This window comes from Mytilus edulis, chromosome 1, assembly GCF_963676685.1.
Source record: "Mytilus edulis chromosome 1, xbMytEdul2.2, whole genome shotgun sequence".
NCBI classification, from domain to species: domain Eukaryota; kingdom Metazoa; phylum Mollusca; class Bivalvia; order Mytilida; family Mytilidae; genus Mytilus; species Mytilus edulis.
In genome coordinates, this window is record NC_092344.1 from 113,722,539 (window position 1) to 113,742,865 (window position 20,327).

General features: G+C 33.6%; 1 protein-coding gene across 1 annotated transcript; it reads left to right on the forward strand.

Annotated features, from left to right (window-relative positions):
* Nucleotides 1–17,300: 17,300 nt before the first annotated feature.
* On the forward strand, nt 17,301–19,814 carry LOC139500392 (uncharacterized). Its single transcript, XM_071289161.1, has 2 exons — nt 17,301–18,597; nt 19,795–19,814. The coding sequence occupies exons 1-2, from the start codon at nt 17,301–17,303 to the stop codon at nt 19,812–19,814; spliced, it is 1,317 nt and encodes a 438-aa protein (XP_071145262.1).
* Nucleotides 19,815–20,327: the final 513 nt, after the last annotated feature.

Here is a 20,327-nt window from a genome sequence, read left to right on the forward strand (position 1 = left end):
TGTAAGGTCGCAGGTACGTTAGCTATGTATGATTTGCCAAGCATTGATTTATCAAAGCAACAGCCTCCATTCAAACTTAAATGGAAATCGTCAGTAAAAATGGCTCTTCAAAAATATTGGACAAAATTTTTTCTGGGAGAAATAGAATCTAAAACTACTTTGGCACACCTGGATAGAACTCTCTTTAAAATTGGATAAGTACATCCTGTTTGGACCAGCTTATCATCAACAATATCAGATGTTAAAAAAGGAGCAGTAAAAATTCGTCTTTTAACTGAAACATACCTCTTTGAGTCAAATAAACATAAATTTTGTGGTGGAAACGAGTCTTCCTTATGACGATTGTGTGGAACATCAAATAAGGACATAACACACTTTTTACTTCTCTGTCCTGCATTACATCAGCAAAGAAAAGCATTATTTTATATTCTAAAGGCCTTAGTGATCTCTATGATTGGCAGGTCAGGATGGACTGAAAGATTTAAAAATCAAGTAGAAATCGTTAAAATGATTATTGACAGTACGTGTATATTGCCTGATATTATATATATAGACAAATGTATTTTAATTAGACATTCATCAGTGGGAATAATTGCATAATATTGAAGTGTGAGTTTTGTCTATTGCTTTTTATAAGCATTTTATAAAATTGTTGGCTATTATTTTTCATTGTTGTTTTGTTCTGTATATGTTTTTTATATGTATTCATGTGTTTCAGCGATGATCCTTTTGTACTGGATTATATACTGAAAACCGATTTCGACAAGATACAGAAAATGTCTACCGATATGTATTATAAGTTGCATACCGAGAGAACTTGTATTCTGCAGAAATTGTGAATCCGTCCAATGAACTGTATATAAAGTTAAAACAATATATATTGAACATGTGTGATATGAGCGGTTTGTACATATGTGATAAGGTAGAGGCAGGGGTGTCCCCTTTATTTTTATTGTGTAAAGCTTAAGTGATCCTGTCCAGTTTTTATTTGTTTTTTTATTTCCTTTTATATTTTAATCCGTGAACTTTGGATTTTAATGTATATAATTTTAATTTACTAGAAACTTTTATGTGTGCGACAAACTTTTATAACTCCTCCTCTGGAAATAATTCCAATGAGAAGGTGTTCCATAATTGGAATTAAATACGTATAGAAGAAAAAGAAGAAGAAGAAGAAGAAGAAGAAGAAATGATTCTACCAGGTTAGGAATACGACAGTTGTCATTCATTTGTTTGTTTGCTGTTTTTGAGCTTTCAGTTTTGTCATTTTAAGGAGGACATTCCGTTTTGAATTTTACTTGGGGTTCGGTATTTTAATTTGTTATTTTACATTTTGGTTACTGCTTGAAATCACTTCTATGCATATGCATGCATACTATACTCATTAAAAGTTATGTAATCGCCTTTTGTTTCATATCTTTAACCATTTTGTACAAGAAAACATTCAAGATGAAATTGCAAATTAAATATAGACTTTCCCATCTGAAAAATAAATTACATCAAATAATTCCATTTTCAATTTAAAAAAACAACTCGTCTTGGGAAAGAATGTGCCTATAAACTACCACTGAAGTTTATTTCAAGTAAAATGTGAATTGATGTGACAATGCAATGCACGGATATTGGAAAAAAAAGTATATGTAAACAAACATATTTGATTACAAGAATGTTGACAAGAAAAGCTTTGTCGTATAAATTCAAATTGCATTCGGAGCTATTCTTGGATGTTATCAAGTAAAAACTGGATTGACATTCCGTTTTTAAATGCATCAATATTACGCCTTCATCGAATTATCGAAGCTCCTTTCGAGTGTTTTGTTTTCTATAATTTTTATATTGAATTTCTATGTGGTAAACAGAATGTTAAATGATCGAAAGTGAATGCACTTCGTCTATTTGTACAATCAATGTCTTTCTTTTTGAACTGTGAGTACCATCCACCACACAAGCACGCCTACCTCTGCTACAAACTTTGACATATTTTAATAATAATCAATTATTCTGGTATTAAACGGGTAAATACCGTTAAAAAAAAATTGGGGGAAACTACTTTATCTATATATTAAGCAAAAAAGTATATGACAGGTTAATGTATTTTATAGTATTTAATAAGAACAGAGACGTATGCACGTCTCTGATAAGAACTTGGCAAAGGATTGGTGTTGTTTTTAATAATCTGCTGGTTATTTGGCTTATCTTCGTTTAGCTCCATTATTGACACAGTGAGATATATAAAACATGACGCTTTTTCTATTGAAAATATTCATTTAAAATTAAGATGATTTAATGGAACTCGATTATGTCCCGTCCTCGTGATAACGTTTGAGACTTAGCAAGGATCAGGGAAAAGAAGACAATTTCCTTAAAGAATTTGAATATTGTAAAGTTGGCGATGCAATGTAAATTGTTTTGAAATTAAACTATCTCAATCACTTATTCTTGTCATATATGATTATAATTAAGTTGAAAAAATTTTAAACGGTTGCAAAGCATCTCATAATATTAGTTAAAGATCACACCACAAGGATGATGATCGGTGTTCTTTTAAAAATCGAAGGTTAAAGGTTTTTTTTATGACAAACTAATGCTTTTGCCTTCTTAGTATTATGAATGTTGTACTTTTTTTAGTTATGGTTATTAATTACTTCGAATCCTGTTCCGTACTGAGAATATGATAATGTGATAATGTGAAATAGACAATGGAGTGTAAGGATTTTGTCCAGAGCAGTACTTCCAGTAGATTTAATATGGGTTTACAGTAAATTTAACATCTGAAATCTTATTTTAGATGATATAAACGAAATGCAGAAAGCTTTGATGCTGAGTTTAATTGGGGACTGCATACTTTTCCATAGGTTAACAAGTTTTCTTCTTTAAAACTAATTAAATTCAACTTATGAATAAGGTTATGTGATTACCAGCTGACTTCCAACCGTCAATGTTTATGTATAGTAACCTATTAATTAAAAAAAAAACAGGTAAATTTAGAACAGAATCTACAGAAATATAGAGACAGGAAATAATATTATCAATTAGACTTCTATTTATTAGTACGATATGGTTATACGTTATCGTACAGCCTTCGAGACAGAGAAAACCCGTGCCAGTAACGTAGGCTGTAAAAGGCTCTAGGCAAACAAAATTTACAATGAAAATAAGAAAAAGAAATATGAAAAGTACCTCAATGAACAAAACACAGTTATGGGAAACAATGACAACCACTGTATTGAAGGTGACTTCTTTTGCAAATGCCCCTAAAAGATTTGTCCGGAGTGATATGTTTACATAATCTTTCAATCAGTTTAATTGAGGTCTGGAGCTGGCATGTCAGTTAATTGGTAGTAGTCTGTTGTTATTTATGTATTATTGTCATTTCATTTTTTTCTTTTGTCACATCTTCTGACATCGGACTCGGACTTCTCTTGAATTGAATTTTAATGTGCGTATTGTTATGAGTTTACTTTTCTACATTGGCTAGAGGTATAGGGAGAGGGTTGAGATCTCATAAACATGTTTAACCCCGACGCAATTTTGCGACTGTCCCAAGTCAGGAGCCTCTGGCCATTGTTAGTCTTGTATAATTTTTAATTTAAGTTTCTTGTGTATAATTCGGAGTTTAACATGACGTCCATTATCACTGTACTAGTATATATATATTTAAGGGGCCAGCTGAAGGACGCCTCCAGGTGCGGGAGTTTCTCACTACATTTGAAACCACAGAATCAAGAAACACGTAAAGGATAAGTAGATGGTAGAACAATGTTTAATATATGTGGTTTTGCTTTCTGTTCCATTTGGATCTAAGTCTATTTATTACTTATAAATTTAACTTAATCATAATCTTTGTTCAAAATGTGGCGTATTAAATATTTTCTCTCAGAATCTGTTTATACTAGCATCTTGCTTTTGCATTTGTTTACCTCTTTCATCAGCAGAATTCCCTTACTAAGGATGTGTTATGGATAAGGGTAACTCTGTTGCTTTGATTTATGTGTGTGATTTTTTTTTATTTGTTAATATTGCTGTTCGTTATATTTTGTGTCATGGATTTATACCCCATATCGTATGCTTTTCTATATTAATATTATCAGTTTAATTCAGACGATTCGGATTAGATAACGAGTTTCTTTAAAAATCATGTACATAGACAGGAACTGTGTAGTAAAACTTTGCAATGGAAGTGACTAAAATAAGGCAATAGTCGTTGACCTTTTTACCAATCTCATAACACGATTGAAAGACAAACCAAGGTAGCAAACAATAGTGTGAATTTAAGATTTTTGATTTAGTAAAGCCTTCCATATGATATTTTATCATGTGTTTTTCTATGTTGTGATTTTATACTATTGTTTCAGAAAAAGGGAGAAGGTTTGGTACCATTTAAACGTTTAATCCCGCTGCAAATATTTTCACTAGTCCTAAGTTAGGAATTTGATGTACAGTAGTTGTCGTTTGTTTATGTAATTTATACGTGTTCCTCGTTTCCCGTTTGAATGGTTTTACACTTGTAATTTATGGGCCCTTTATATTTGTTGTTCGTTGTGAGCCAAGGCTCCGTGTTGAAGGCCGTACATTGACCTATCATGTTTCACTTTTATGAATTGTTATTTGGATGGAGAGTTGTCTCATTGGCACTCATATCACATCTTTCTTTATCTAAGAAGGAGAAGAAATCGCATGGACGTCGACAAAGAAAGGGTGTCATGCTATACCTGTATCAACATCGTTATGAATCTTTGCACAATAAAATAGCATTAATAGGTAAAGATACAGATTAAATAAATACTCTGGTATCTAAATATCTAAGATTGTCAAATACGTCGCTGGTCAATTAAAATTTAGACATGCCATATCGGTTATAACCAATTCGTGTTAGAGACCTTAAAAATTATAAAGTAAAGATTTCAGTTATTCTCCTTTTACTTCTGTTTCAGAAAACTCATCCTTACGTGTTCAATTTGAAGGATCGATTGACCTTAATGGTATACAATACAATGTTATGACTTTTAAATTCGGTAACAGATGCATTTGGATAAATTGTTAAGAAGCTTGTACACAAAGATCTACAAAATACTGTTCGGTATCAGTACAAAATCATAAAATATAACCAGCTAATATTTCGGTACGTCATACGCGCTTTCATCTTCGTAAATCTCAGAGGCGTTGAAATTAACACAATTTGTAGGCCAAATAAAATATGAAATAAAATTGAGAATGGAAATGGGGAATGTGCCAAAGAGACAACAACCCGACCATAGAAAAAAACAACAGCAGAAGGTCACCAACAGGTCTTCAATGTAGCGAGAAATTCACGCACCCGGAGGCGTCCTTCAACTGGCCCCTAAACAAATATATACTAGTTCAGTGATAATGAACGCCATACTAATTTCCAAATTGTACACAAGAAACTAAAATTAAAATAATACAAGACTAACAAAGGCCAGAGGCTCCTGACTTGGGACAGGCGCAAAATTGCGGCGGGGTTAAACATGTTTGTGAGATCTCAACCTTCCACCTATACCAATGTAGAAAAGTAAACGTATAACAATACGCACATTAAAGTTCAGTTCAAGAGAGGTCCGAGTCTGATGTCAGAAAATGTAACCAAAGAAAATAAACAAAATGACCGTTTCTCAAATGATAATAATAATGATAACAAATCCGGTAAATAGTCTAATCCGGTAGTGACTGCAACTTGCCTGATTGTACATAGGGAGTTTTAATAAACCGTTTGATTGTCCCTCTGGTATCGTCAGCTGAAATTCACAGCGAGGCCTTCGACACGGACTACAAAAACCACCACATCACTGCAAGTTGCAGTGACCTACCGAATTAGCTATCGGGTGCCACATGTGGAGCTGGATCTGCATACCCTTCCGGAGTTTTAACGAAACTCATTATTTTTTAAATAACTGTTTCACAAATGATTTCGGATATGTTCCTTACGTCGTAACTACAATCCCCTTCTCTTTCATAAATGTGACCTACCGAACTAGACTATTTACCGGATTTGGTATCACATAATCAACACGACAAGTGCCACATGTGGAGCAGGATCTGCTTACCCTTCCGGAGCACCTGAGATCACCTCTAGTTTTTGGTGGAGTTCGTGTTGCTTAATCTTTAGTTTTCTATGTTGTATCATTTGTACTATTGTTTGTCTGTTTGTCTTTTTTTATTTTTAGCAATGACGTTGTCAGTTTATTTTCGATTCATGAGTTTGACTGTCCCTCTGGTATCTTTCGTCCCTCTTGTATACACTAAGCTTTTTTGTACAATATCAACCCTCACTGTCATTTTAATTTTGATCAATGGAATTGCAAAACGTACAAACAACTTACCATGCATAGCACCACTTATTACTCCAACTTGTTCTAACTGTTTGCAGTTTCTACCGGTTAATAAGGCAGGTCTGTATTACTGGCTAGGTATTTTCGTCTTTAAAAGAAGTGTGTATCAACTATCAGAATGCCCTCATATCTTAACGGTGCGACTCACTAGCTGTCTTCTATTTTAGGGGACCTGATGTAAAAAATAAATAAATAATTCTGTTTCTGTCAAGTTCGAAACTTTCGTCGTAACATATGTTTTTTTTAATATGATCAGCAGGCTAATCTTGTCTCTTTCTTGAGTTGTTTCCTTTTGTCTCTGTACTGTTTGTGAAGTCTGTTTTCATGTTTTTGAAGAATTTGTTATTTTTTTTCTAATAATTCATTCTATCTCTTTATCAAACCATGATAGTCTCTATTTTTTTTTATTTATCATTTTGGTTGGAATTGACTCTTTCATGGTTTTCAATACCATTGTTGTATGTAATCATCTTAAAAATTGATCCATTGTAAGTTCTTTTATTAGCCTTTCTCTATAATCTAAATCAAGGGAATTGTAAGTTATTTCAAGTAACTTTTAAAAACAGATTTAGTATAACAAAAAAAATTATTTACAATACACCAAATGCGATAGAAAAAGTCGAGTTTTGCTTAATTGTGCACATTATAAAAATTCATTGATGGTGGCTTTACTTTTAACAATTGGGATTAAGATTTTCTCACTTATACCAATTATGAGACGACACGTCTGCTGGTTATTTGGCTTATCTTTTGCTTAGCTTAATTATTGACACAGTTAGAGACATAAAACATGACGCGTTTTCTGTTTAAGTATTCATTTCCAAACTATGATGGTTTAATTGAACTCGAGTATGACCCTTCCACGGGATTACATACGAACGTGAGCAAGGATCAGGGAAATAGAGATAATTTCCTTACAGAGTTGGAATATAGTTAAGTTGGCGATACATAGTTGATTGCTTGGAAATTAAATTATTCAAATCACTTATAACTGTCAAATATGATTATGATTAAGTACAAAATGTTTAAAACGGTTAAATAGAATCTCATCATATTAGTTGAAATTATTAATTACTTCGAATCCTGTTCCGTACTGAGACTATGATAATGTGATAATGTGAAATAGACATTGAAGTGTGAGGATTTTGTCCAGAGCAGTACCTCCTGTAGATTTAATATGGGTTTACAGTAAATTTAACATCTGAACTCTTATTTTAGATGATAAACGAAAAGCAGGTAGCTTTGATGCTGAGTTTAATGAGACTGCATATTTTTTCCATTGGTTAATATTTTTCTTCTTTATAAAACTAATTTAATATAACTTATGAATAAGGTTATGTGATTACCAGTTGATTTTCAACCATCGATGTTTTATGCAAGGTAACCTATTACCTTAAAAAGCAGGTGAATTTTAGAACAGAATCTTCAGCTGCATCTACAGAAATAAAAGAGTCAGAAAATTATATTATCAATTGGACTTCTATTTATCAGGACGATATGGTTATCCGTTATCGTACAGCCTTTGAGACAAAACAAAAACAGTGCTAGTAACGTAGGCTATGAAAGGGTACTGGCAAACAAAATGTTACAACGAAAATTAGAAAAAAAAACAATACGATAAGTACCTTAACAATAAACGAAATACATTTATGAGAACCAATGATAACCACTGTATTACAGGCTACTTGTTTTGCAAATGATCATAAAAGATGTGTCCGGGTGAAATATGTTACTAATCCATTACCGTGAGATTTTTTTCCAAAGGACATACAGTCGTTATATTTGTTGAGAGAAATTCATATTTAGAGTCCTCTCTATCCATAAATCTGCATAAAGTTGTCCTTCCTAGAGTCATATAATACGAAATTGTAGTTAATCTAATGTTATGGTTTCGATGGTTGCTTATCCTGACCTAGATAAACAATTAACAATTAATCAAGAATCACGTATGGGATAAGTAAGATGATAGAACAATGTTTATTACATGATGTTTAGCCTAATTTTCCATGTGGATCAATTTGTTACTTGTAAATCTAACTTAGTCATATCCTTTGTTACAAATGTGGCGTATTAAATATTTTCTGTTCATAATCTGTTTATACTAGCCCCATCCTTCGCATTGTTTACTTTTTCCATCAGTAGTATATCCCTCGAACGTGCGTTGTATGATTTCCAAATTCCTTAGGATGTGTTATGGATAAGGTTAATTCATACGGAAAAACGGATGATTTACTTTAACGAAAGAGATAAATGGTGCTAGGTGAGAGTTTAAGTGGGCGGCCTCACTGTGATTTCGATATGGAGAACAGCAATAAAAGCGCTATTTCTTTGCTTATGTGTGTGTGGTTTGTTTGGTTTTGTTTCTTGTTGTTGTTGCTGTGCATGTATTGATTTTATGTCATGGATAGATAACCGATATCGTTTGTTTTTCTATATTATCAGTATGTTTCAGATTCGGATTATACAATGGATGAAAATAAAAGTTGTCCGTTGACAAAATTGTTATCCGTTGGGAGTCCGTTGATGTACTGACCGAATAAAACGGACGTGTAACGGATGCATAACGGACACACGCCTGATATGCAACGTACGAGAAACGGACACGTACCGGACAGAACGGATGTCGAACGTACATCCAACGGACAAGTAACGCATAAAACGGACACCTAACGGAAGCGTACCGGATAAAAGGGATGAACAAGATATATACGGAAAAATCAAAGGCGACAATAATAATACATGTAAATCGCATAAATATTCAAAATGTTTCTGTGTAACTGGTTTTGGTTTGTTCTTCAAAATTCCGTCAAAGGACAGTGTCTGGCCTGAATAAGAACTGCTTGATTGTGAAGACGTACCTATACTCTAAGATCGATTATGAATAATAAGAATTCATGAACCTTTAAGAAATCTGACATACCAATAATTGGCATTTCTGACGCGAAATTTTCAATTGGCATTAATCCGTTGTAGATCCGTTCATCTGTTAAACGTCAAGTAGAAGTCCGTTGGTGAATTTATCTTCCAGACCTCCAACGGATGTATAACGGACACGTAACGGATACAAAACGGAAATGAAACGGACGAGTACCGTACAAAACGGACGCTTAACGGACGTTCAACGGACATTTTATCCGTTGGACGTCCGTTCAAAGTTTTGAACATGCTCAAAATTTTCCACCGGACAGAACGGACGTCGACGGATAAAACGTACGCTTAACGGACATGCAACGGATATGGACGGACGTCTAACGGATAAGAACGGACGTCTAACGGACATGAACGGATTGACAAAAAGTTATCCGTTAGGCGTCCGTTCGAGCTATCCGGTAAGGTGTGACCGAGGATTAATATTTCGGTACGTCATACGCGCTTTCATCTTCGTAAATCTCAGTGGCGTTGAAATTAACACAATTTGTAGGCCAAATGAAATACGAGGTTTATACCCTAAGCTTTTTTATACAATCACAACCATCACTATCATTTAATTTTGATCAATGGAATGGCAAAACGTACAAAAAAAACTTACCATGCAGAGCAACACTTATTACTACAACAGGTTCTAACTGTTTGCAGTTTGTACCGGTTAATGAGATAGGTCTTTAATAACTGGCTAGGTATTTTCGTCTTATAAAAAAAAGTTTGTATCAACTATCAGAATGCCCTCAGATCTTGACGGTGCGACTCACTAGCTGTCTTCTATTTTAGGTGACCTGATGTAAAAAAAATAAAAAATTCTGTCTGTCAAGTTCGAAACTTTCGTCGTAACTTATGAATCTTTTAATATGCCCAGCAGGCTAATCTGTCTCTTTCTGAAGTAGTTTCTTTGTGTCTCTGTACTGTTTGTTGAGTCTGTTTTCATGCTTTGAACAATTTACTCATTTTTTCTAAGAAGTAATGTTATCTCTTTAACAAACCATGATAGTCTCAATTTTGTTTTATTTATCATTATGGTTGGAATTTACTCTTCCATGGTTTTAAATACCACTGTTGTTTATAATTATCCTAAAGGTGATCCATTGTAAGTTCTTCAATTAGCTTTTCTTTATTGCATATTAGCGTATTGTACATGACTACTTTTCTTGTGTGTATGTCCTTTATTTTATTGTTTTAAGTGGTATTCGAAATATACAATTCTGTGGTTCGATAATCAAAGAATAACGTCAGACTTGTTAAACAAGGGAGCTGTTATTCTCACAAAAAAAGATCAAGAATGAACTGGATTGTTTCTGTGTAATGATTTGATGTTGTTTCAACTTGTTCTAACTATATATCTTTGCATTGTTTTGAGTTGTATGCCATTTGTTTTAATATTGAGTGATTATTCCAATCTATTCTACAGAGATTTAAATCCCTATCAACCAAAGTTGATAATTTCAATTACGTCTTATTTTGTATATAGTTTTTTTCCTAAGTGTGTTCAATAGTCATCCCCAGTTTAATTTGGAGGTTTATCAAAACTCCCTATGTACAATCAGTTGCCCTTATAATTTGCAACTTGACCTACAGTTGTTATAAATCAATTGACCTCAAGTGTTCTGCATGGGTACGCAGATCCTAATCAAATCGTGGCACCCAGTGCTTTGTTTCTAAAAGTACAACTTCAGTAAATGTTGCATACGGGAACAAGAGTAGGGGATTATGACTACAGTTGGATCATATGTTTCGCGACAATAATCACGATACTTGTTATATATATTGTAGGTAAATTTGACAACTTAACAATATCAATAGTCATATTGTACACGTTTTGATAATGAACAATTTGCTAATAGTATTATATAATTTTCGGGTTTCATAAATTGTATCTTTGATAAAGCTGGTATAGCTTTGGACTTTGTTTAGCGTTGGTAACATAGCTATCAAAGTCTTTCACTTTCTAATCGTGTAACTTCATTTTAGAAATTGCACTTTTTGTGCTGACATGAATTATCATTGATATTGTTATATTTATAAATTAACTGTTTACAAATTTTGAATTTTTTGAAATACTAAGGCTTTTCTACCTCAGGCATAGATTACTTTAGCTGTATTTGGCAACACTTTTAGGAATTTTGGATCTCAATGCTCTTAAACTTCGTACTTAATTTGGCTGTTTTTTATAACTTTTTTGGATTCGAGCGTCACTGATGAGTCTTTTGTAGACGAAACTCGCGTCTAGCGTATATACACAATTTAGTCCTGGTATCTATGATGAGTTTATTTACAACCACTGGGTCGATGACACTGCTGGTGGAGATTTATTTCCCCGAGGGTATCACAAGCCCAGTAGTCAGCACTTTTTGTGCTGATATGAATTATCATTGATATTGTTATATTTATAAATTAACTGTTTGCAAAATTTTGAATTTTTTGAAATACTAAGACTTTTCTACCACAGGCATAGATTACCTTAGCTGTATAAGGCAACACTTTTAGGAATTTTGGATCTCAATGCTCTTCAACTTCAAACCTTATTTGGCTTTTTTTTGATTTTTTTTTGGATTCGAGCGTCAATGATGAGTCTTTTGTAGACGAAACGCGCGTCTGGCGTATATTCAAAATTTAGTCCTGGTATCTATGATGAGTTTAATTGATACAATATCAAAGTGTATTATTTTTAAGCAATTATGAGCGTCACTGGTGAGTCTTATGTAGACGTAACGCGTGTCTGGCGTACTAAATCATAATCCTGATACCTTTGATAAATATTTCACAGATTTATCAATGAATCTTTATCATTAACTTGTGTCTTTTTTTCCAAATACTGTAAAAATCATACATTTATCACTTAGATAAATTAACTTTCGGATCATAGAACTGGTAATTGAGCATTAAATTGATATTTGTCTTGATTAATACGATAAATGCTTGATGTTTATTTTTTGCAATACTTGATATGATATTTTTTTTTAATATAAATCGTAAAACTTGCAACATTAAAATATTTTTACATTAGGAATTATTAAGGGGGAAAATCCCCAGTCATTTCATACACGTTTATTACTATTTAGTGTATTGACATATTACTACTGAGATTTCTGATTTATTTGAATTCTATAGATTAATGCGAAGTTGTTTAAAGTACTTGTCTGGAATAAACCCATTTCACACTTCGTAATCTAAGTTATGATAGAAAAACATTTTGTTATTGCGATCATATATACTACTCAGAAGAAGTTTTGCAACACTTCCATTAAGATTTATGATAGTCAAAATCTTAGGATACATATTTTTGTTACAAAAAAAAGGATAAAAAAAACAGCATTTCTGCTGAAATAGATATTGAATTGAATGAAGATAAAGCTAAAAAAAATATATAAAAATTTGAAGTGACAAAGAGTGTCATTTTCATTTTTTGCTAGAGAATTGTTAGATGCGCATGCGATCAACTATATCCTAACTTCGTTGTTCATCTTTTACCGTGACTATATACATAATTAGCTTCAAATTGTGACTTTTAATTTTGACCACTTCCGTTTCGAATAGTATAGCTTTCTAAAATTTGACCAGCATAACTGAAGTATATTTGATTGGACAATCAATTCAATTACGAAGACACAAAGGAGTAGGTTCAGTAAGACCCCTTTTTGGCCTCAAAATATAGCAGTTTTAGAAAATTGTGAAAATGTAATCGTTTAGATATTCATTGCAAAGTAGAATGCCTCTGTTACATAAATATGGGCTGTTTTTGACAACACAATGCACATATATCGGGTACTAGCATCATTAAGTCATGCTAAATTACTGAAATCTTCACAATTGTAGCATTTTAGTTAAATTTTAGACGGTTTCCGTCTGAAATGAAAGTGGCTGCATTCGTGTTTATTCATTATATTGAAATGTAAGTTGTATTTTATGATAATACATAATATATATAAAGATGCGGCCACTTTCATTTTTGACAAAAACCATCTGAAAAGTGACGATTTTTGGCATATTTGATAGATTTTTCATATTTAAGCTTGAATCGGGGCGTTTTAAATGACTTATGAAGTTAAAATCTTCCACATTAACGAATTGAATCAATTGAAATAGACACTCAAGTGTTTAGAAAGTGTCTAAAATCTTTCGTTAGATGAACTTGAAAATTGAGGCCGAAATCGGCCCTTACCGGACCTACTCCTTTGAAAGGTAAATCAGGATTTTGTTCTTTGCTTTATCTTAAGTTAAAATTGGTGTTGCTAAACTTTGTTTGAGAAGTATACTTATTTTAACTATGTTGTTTCAGCTGCTAGGTTCTTAAAGTGCAAATACAAAAAAAAAGATATCAAATAGCAATACGGACGATTATTAGAGTTACAGTTATATCGCGGAATTTTAATTTCCTCTGTGTCATTTCTATGTCTACGTGACTTATTTATTTGAGCTAGAAAAAAAAAGAGACAAGTTATTGCAATATGATGTAATAAAAAGTATACATTAACACAATAGTGTACTACTTGGTAGCATTTAAAAAGTAAAATCATAAAAATTTCTGAACTCTGAGGAAAATTCAAAAAAGGAAAGACCCTAATCAAATGGCAAATTAAAAGCTGAAACACATCAAACGAATGGATGATAACTGTCATATTCCTGACTAGTACATGCATTTTCTTTTGTAGAAAAATGGTAAATTGAACCTGGTTATAGAGTTCTCTAAGCCTCTCATGTGTATTACATTAATTGTTTTATTTTGTAAAAACTACAAATACTCGAACCAGATAGGCAAATGAATATAAATGATACAAAAATCATGAGGAAAAATGCAAGACTATTAATTCTAAAAAAAAAACCGCGCAATTGTAATTCACTGCATCTTCTGAAAAAAAATATGGTAAACTTGATATCTGTGTAGTACAAGTTTGAAAACAGTAACATGTTCTTACATTCACATTGGTACAAACAGAAATTAACAAAGCATTTCATTTTAAAAGTAAAAGTGCATGTTAACCATGAGTGCAAAAGGTCAAAACTTATGTATAAAAACAAAAGGACAAAATAAACAAAGAAAGTATACAAAAGAAAATAATTAGATAATTGAATATTCTAACATAAACAGGTACGTAATATCTTAGAAAAAGATCTAATGAAACGAACTATATAAATTAGCAAGCTACGCAAAGACAATAAACAATATTTTCGGGGAAATAAGAGCAACCTAAACCTCGGTTGTAATTTCGAACTTTTTGAAATAGAAAAACTCTGTACCTATATAGTCCAAAATTGTAAAAAAAAACAATATAATCAGGACCTTTAGCCCGACGGTTCCGCAGCAATGACAGAGGAATCGTATAGATATACCCAACAGAAGGGAAGAAGAACTTAAATCACTGCAGTCGTCAACATGAAATGCTGCATGTTTTCATTGTCTCAATTTACATTTTTTAATAGACAACTTTCGAGTTCGATGCATTTCCGTCAAAAACTCTGGTTTAAGTGAACATAATTCGTGCGTTTAGGGTCATTGTCACTTCCATTCCAATGTTAGGCGAGTGGTTGGAAAACTATAATACTATATTGCACGAATTATTCGCCAAACTAAATTCTCATAATTGACAATCAGCACTGCTGTCATTAAGGAATTGTGATTAAGTACTTACAAAACGAACATTATTTTTATTTTGTCTTGCACAATGATGATCACTAAGACGATTGATGAACGTTACTAGTGCAGGGATACAGGCGATCCCCTCTATCTGGTAAAAGACGTCATAAAGGTGTGCTTAATTTTTTCCGGTGACGGATGAACTCGAAAGTGGTCTCTTATTTGGACTGTGAGCATCACTAGATAAAAGAAACTATACCTCTCGTCCGAAGCGCTACATGTACAGGATGTATATGTAGTATCCGGAGGGTTTGTTTTAGATCATCAGACCGACCATCTAGAAATTATCCTCTTCCGGTACTGAACTAATGGATAACAGACGACCTTATCATACTTGAAGAGCAATCGGCCGTTACTGACTGCAGGAACAACCATCAAAGGTATCTATCGGTAATTAGATATACTCGGAAACACAACATATATATAAAGGGTTAAAGAACATCAGTTGTTCGACCTGTAAGTCAAATGCGTTTTGTTTAAATATACTTTTCACTTTTTTGGTCTTTTGGAAAATGTTGTTTGTGCTGTTTTTAGACTCTTCTACAACGAAATTTGTTTTACATGCACACGTATACAAATTGCGGTTTTTATCCACCGCAATCATAGGTTTGAACGTAGTTTTCAATTTAGACTCGTTTATATTTATTCGTTTGGGCTTGTATCATATTTTACCTCCGGTTTATATGATTCGTTCATCCTATATTGACTCTTAAAATTCAAGAGTCTATCTAAAAATGAGGGTACTTTTTTCTAAAAATTAGGGTACTTTTTATATGGTCTTCCAAATACAGTTTCGATCCCTATTATCACTGAAGAGACATTTATTGTCGAAATCCCGATCTGGTGTACTAAAAAAATATTGACACCGTATGTTTGTGGCATAACATCGTGGCCACAAGTTTTTTTGGTTTTTTTTCTATTTAGTATTAAATTTATATTAAGATCCATTTTATTACATCTTGTGATCAATTTTATTTAACAAACGCCAATGGCAGTCAGCAGGGTTAAAGCACATCAGTTGTTCGACCTGTAAGTCAAATGCGTTTTGTTTAAATATACTTTTTCACTTTTTTGGTCTTTTGGAAAATGTTGTTTGTGCAGTTTTTATACCCTTCTACAACGAAATTTGTTTTACATGCACACGTATAAAAATTGCGGTTTTTATCCAACGCAATCATAAGTTTGAACGTAGTTTTCAATTTAGACTCGTTTATATATATATATATAAACGAGAGCCCAGGTGGTCGTGTGGTCTAGCGGGACGGCTGCAGTGCAGGCGATTTGGTGTCACGATATCACAGTAGCATGGGTTCGAATCCCGGCGAGGGAAGAACCAAAAATTTGCGAAAGCAAATTTACAGATCTAACATTGTTGGGTTGATGTTTAGACGAGTTGTATATACATTATGTACACAGCCAAGTATCACCATCATTGATGGCGATCCGATGGATACATCTGTTGTAGAGTTGTCACTGACTCAGACGTATATATATATCGACCAAAACTTACCTGTATTATTAGTGATCTATGTTTACACCTTATACATTATATCTCATTATTGTTAAAACTTTTGTCACCGAAGAAGGCCATTTGTTGAGCCGAAATATTTGCAATTATTGTATAATTTATATCATCTGTTCAGTTTTTCCATCTTTGTGCAATGATATTCAACACTTTTTAGTGTTTTGTTTTCCATCTATTTATCGGTATTGTTACACAATCTTTCAGACTCATATATATATATATATATATATATATATATATATATATATATATATATATATATATATATATATATATATATATATATATATATAAAAGTCTATAAAAACGACCAACCAGCAAATTTACTATGTACCGGATCGTCTAGAATAGGCGATACTATGCAGATAAGGAAAAAATTATATCAGTCTAAAGATTTGCACAACGGTACTGATATAAGATGTTATAATACGAAAATGTTGTTATTAAATCGTGCTGACAAATATTTCGGCTCAACAAATGGCCTTCTTCAAGTGTCACAATTTTAACAATACTGATACATAATGTATAAGGTGTAAAAATAGATCAGTAATAATACAGGTAAGTTTTGGTCGATTGATTTTAATCCAAAAGCCTGAATATCATAATATAAACAAAACACTATAAATCAATATACGTGACTGTGTATATTAACAATAAAAATGAGTGAAAAAACCGAGCAAAAATGCTACCCTGGAATCATTAATTGATAACTTTAAGTCGGACATTATTAGAAATACTAAAAATAACAATAAACCTTTTGACAATCTTACCAATGAAGAACGGACTGCACTAAAAAAACTTACGATCTAACAACAGTATCGTCATTAAACCTGCAGACAAAGGCAGTGCAGTGGTTGTCATGGATAAATCTGCCTATATTCAAGAGGCTGAACGACAACTTGGCGATGCAAGGTTCTACCAAAAACTAGACTCTGATCCTACAACATCTTTTAGCAGAGAAATTACTGATAGTTTGGTAGAAATGCATGACGATGGTTTCATCGATGACAAAACTCTTGAATATTTGAAACCAGAAAATCCAAAACCGGGCAGATTTTATCTTTTACCATCTCACATCAAAGATACAACCGATTATCTAAGAAAAATGCAGGCCTTAAATCCACTCCCCTCCGACACGACTCTTGTTTCCATGGATGTCACCTCCCTCTACACTAATATTCCACATGCAGATGGCATCGATGCATGTAAAGAAGTTTGGAATTCCAGACCAGTGAAATATCCACCTACCGAATGCCTGGTCAAAATGCTCACGCTGGTACTTAAGAAAAACAACTTCACTTTTGATGGAGATCATTATTTGCAAGTAAATGGAACTGCCATGGGCACCAAAATGGCTCCGTCATATGCCAACATATTTATGGGCAAATTAGAGAAACAACTCCTTGAAACTTCCATCGAAAAACCGCTTTCCTGGTTTAGATTTATAGATGATGTGGATATGAAATGGAATAAAAGCGACGAGGATTTAGATACTTTTATCACTCATGCCAACAACATACATCCTAGTATCAAATTTACTCATGAGAAGTCTAAATCCAAAATCGCCTTCCTCGATACTTCAAGTTCGCTCACAGAGGGCATCATATCTACAGATTTATATTCTAAACCCACTGACACTCATCAATATTTGTCCCCTAAAAGTTGCCATCCTGCTCATCTTACCAAGAGCATTCCATACAGTCAGGCACTTAGAGTCAAGCGAATATGTTCCAACACAGAAACAACTAAAAGACAACTACGTCAACTTGAAACTCGCTTGAAGAAAAGAGGCTACAAACACAGAAATATCAAAAACAGCTTTCAGAAAGCGGAATCAATTCCCAGGAGTGAACTATTGGAATACAAAGTTAAAAAGAAAAATAAAAGGACTCCATGTGTTCTTACTTACCACCCATCTCTCAAAAACAGCTTTGGTGTCATTCGTGAGCTTTGGAAATCAGTTGAAAAGAATTCCAAACTATCCAAGATTTTTCCCGAGCCTCCAATGATAGCTTTTAGGCAACCTAGTAGTCTGCGGAACCTGCTGGTGCGGGCTGAAGTGTCTGATAATAGAAGTACTTCTGGAGAATGTCGTTCGTGTGAAGAAAAACTCTGCAAATGCTGCCTACAGATGCAGCATTCATCAACATTTCACAGTAAGGCAACCGAAAACAACTATAAGATATTTTGCAATGTTACCTGCAAAAGTATGAATGTTATTTACATACTAGAATGTTCGGTTTGTGGCCTCCAATATGTTGGTGAGTCAAAGCAGCCTTTCCACAAACGCCTCAATGGCCATAGAAGTGATATCACTAAGAAGCCACTTCTCCCAGTTTCTCAGCACTTCAGACAGTCGGATCACAAACCTGATGACTTTAACCGCATGAAAATTCTAGTGATTGAACAGAATATTCACTGGAGTGATGCCCAGCGACAGGTTCGGGAAAGCTTTTTGATAAAGGAACTTAATGTACATCATCCAAACGGCATCAATAAGAAATACTAGCGTTTTTGTTTTTTCACTCATTTTTATTGTTAATATACACAGTCACGTATATTGATTTATAGTGTTTTGTTTATATTATGATATTCAGGCTTTTGGATTAAAATCAATCGACCAAAACTTACCTGTATTATTACTGATCTATTTTTACACCTTATACATTATGTATCAGTATTGTTAAAACTTGTGACACTTGAAGAAGGCCATTTGTTGAGCCGAAATATTTGTCAGCACGATTTAATAACAACATTTTCGTATTATAACATCTTATATCAGTACCGTTGTGCAAATCTTTAGACTGATATATATATATATATATATATATATATACAACTCGTCTAAACATCAACCCAACAATGTTAGATCTGTAAATTTGCTTTCGCAAATTTTTGGTTCTTCCCTCGCCGGGATTCGAACCCATGCTACTGTGATATCGTGACACCAAATCGCCTGCACTGCAGCCGTCCCTCAAGACCACACACCACCTGGGCTCTCAAAAAAAGAGCTTTCGCTGGCCGTGTGTTACCTTTCCTCGTCAGTTTTAATCTAGCGGCGTACTACAGTACATGATATACAACTCGTCGAAACATCAACCCAACAATGTTAGACCTGTAAATTTGCTTTCGCAAATTATTTGTTCTTCCCTCGCCGGGATTCGAACCCATGCTCCTGAGATATCGTGACACTAAATCGCCTGCACTGTAGCCGTTCCGCTAGACCACACGACCACCTGGGCTTCATAAAAATGAAGCTTTCGGTGGCCATGTGTTACCTTTCCACGTCAGTTTTAATCCAGCATCGTACTACAGTACATGATATATAAGGCATGGAGATGTTATTTTTACAGATCAGCTAAATTATCTATAGTAAAGGATCCTACAAATAAATGTAGGATACAGTCACAGAACATAATTATATTTATAAGTATATATCATGTACTGTAGTACGCCGCTAGATTAAAACTGACGTGGAAAGGTAACACATGCCCACCGAAAGCTCTTTTTTTAGATAATTTAGCTGATCTGTAACAATAACATCTTTATGCCTTATATATCGTACGCCGCTAGATTAAAACTGACGAGGAAAGGTAACACACGGCCAGCGAAAGCTCTGTTTTTGAGAGCCTAGGTGGTCATGTGGTCTAGCGGGACGGCTGCAGTGCAGGCGATTTGGTGTCACGATATCACAGTAGCATGGGTTCGAATCCCGGCGAGGGAAGAACCAAACATTTGCGAAAGCAAATTTACAGATCTAACATTGTTGGGTTGATGTTTAGACGAGTTATATATATATACATAGAAACGTTAGGAGCTTTATGACCAAACAGGATTCAAAAGATATCACCATGTTTATCTACGGTCAAATATAACATTCATTGAC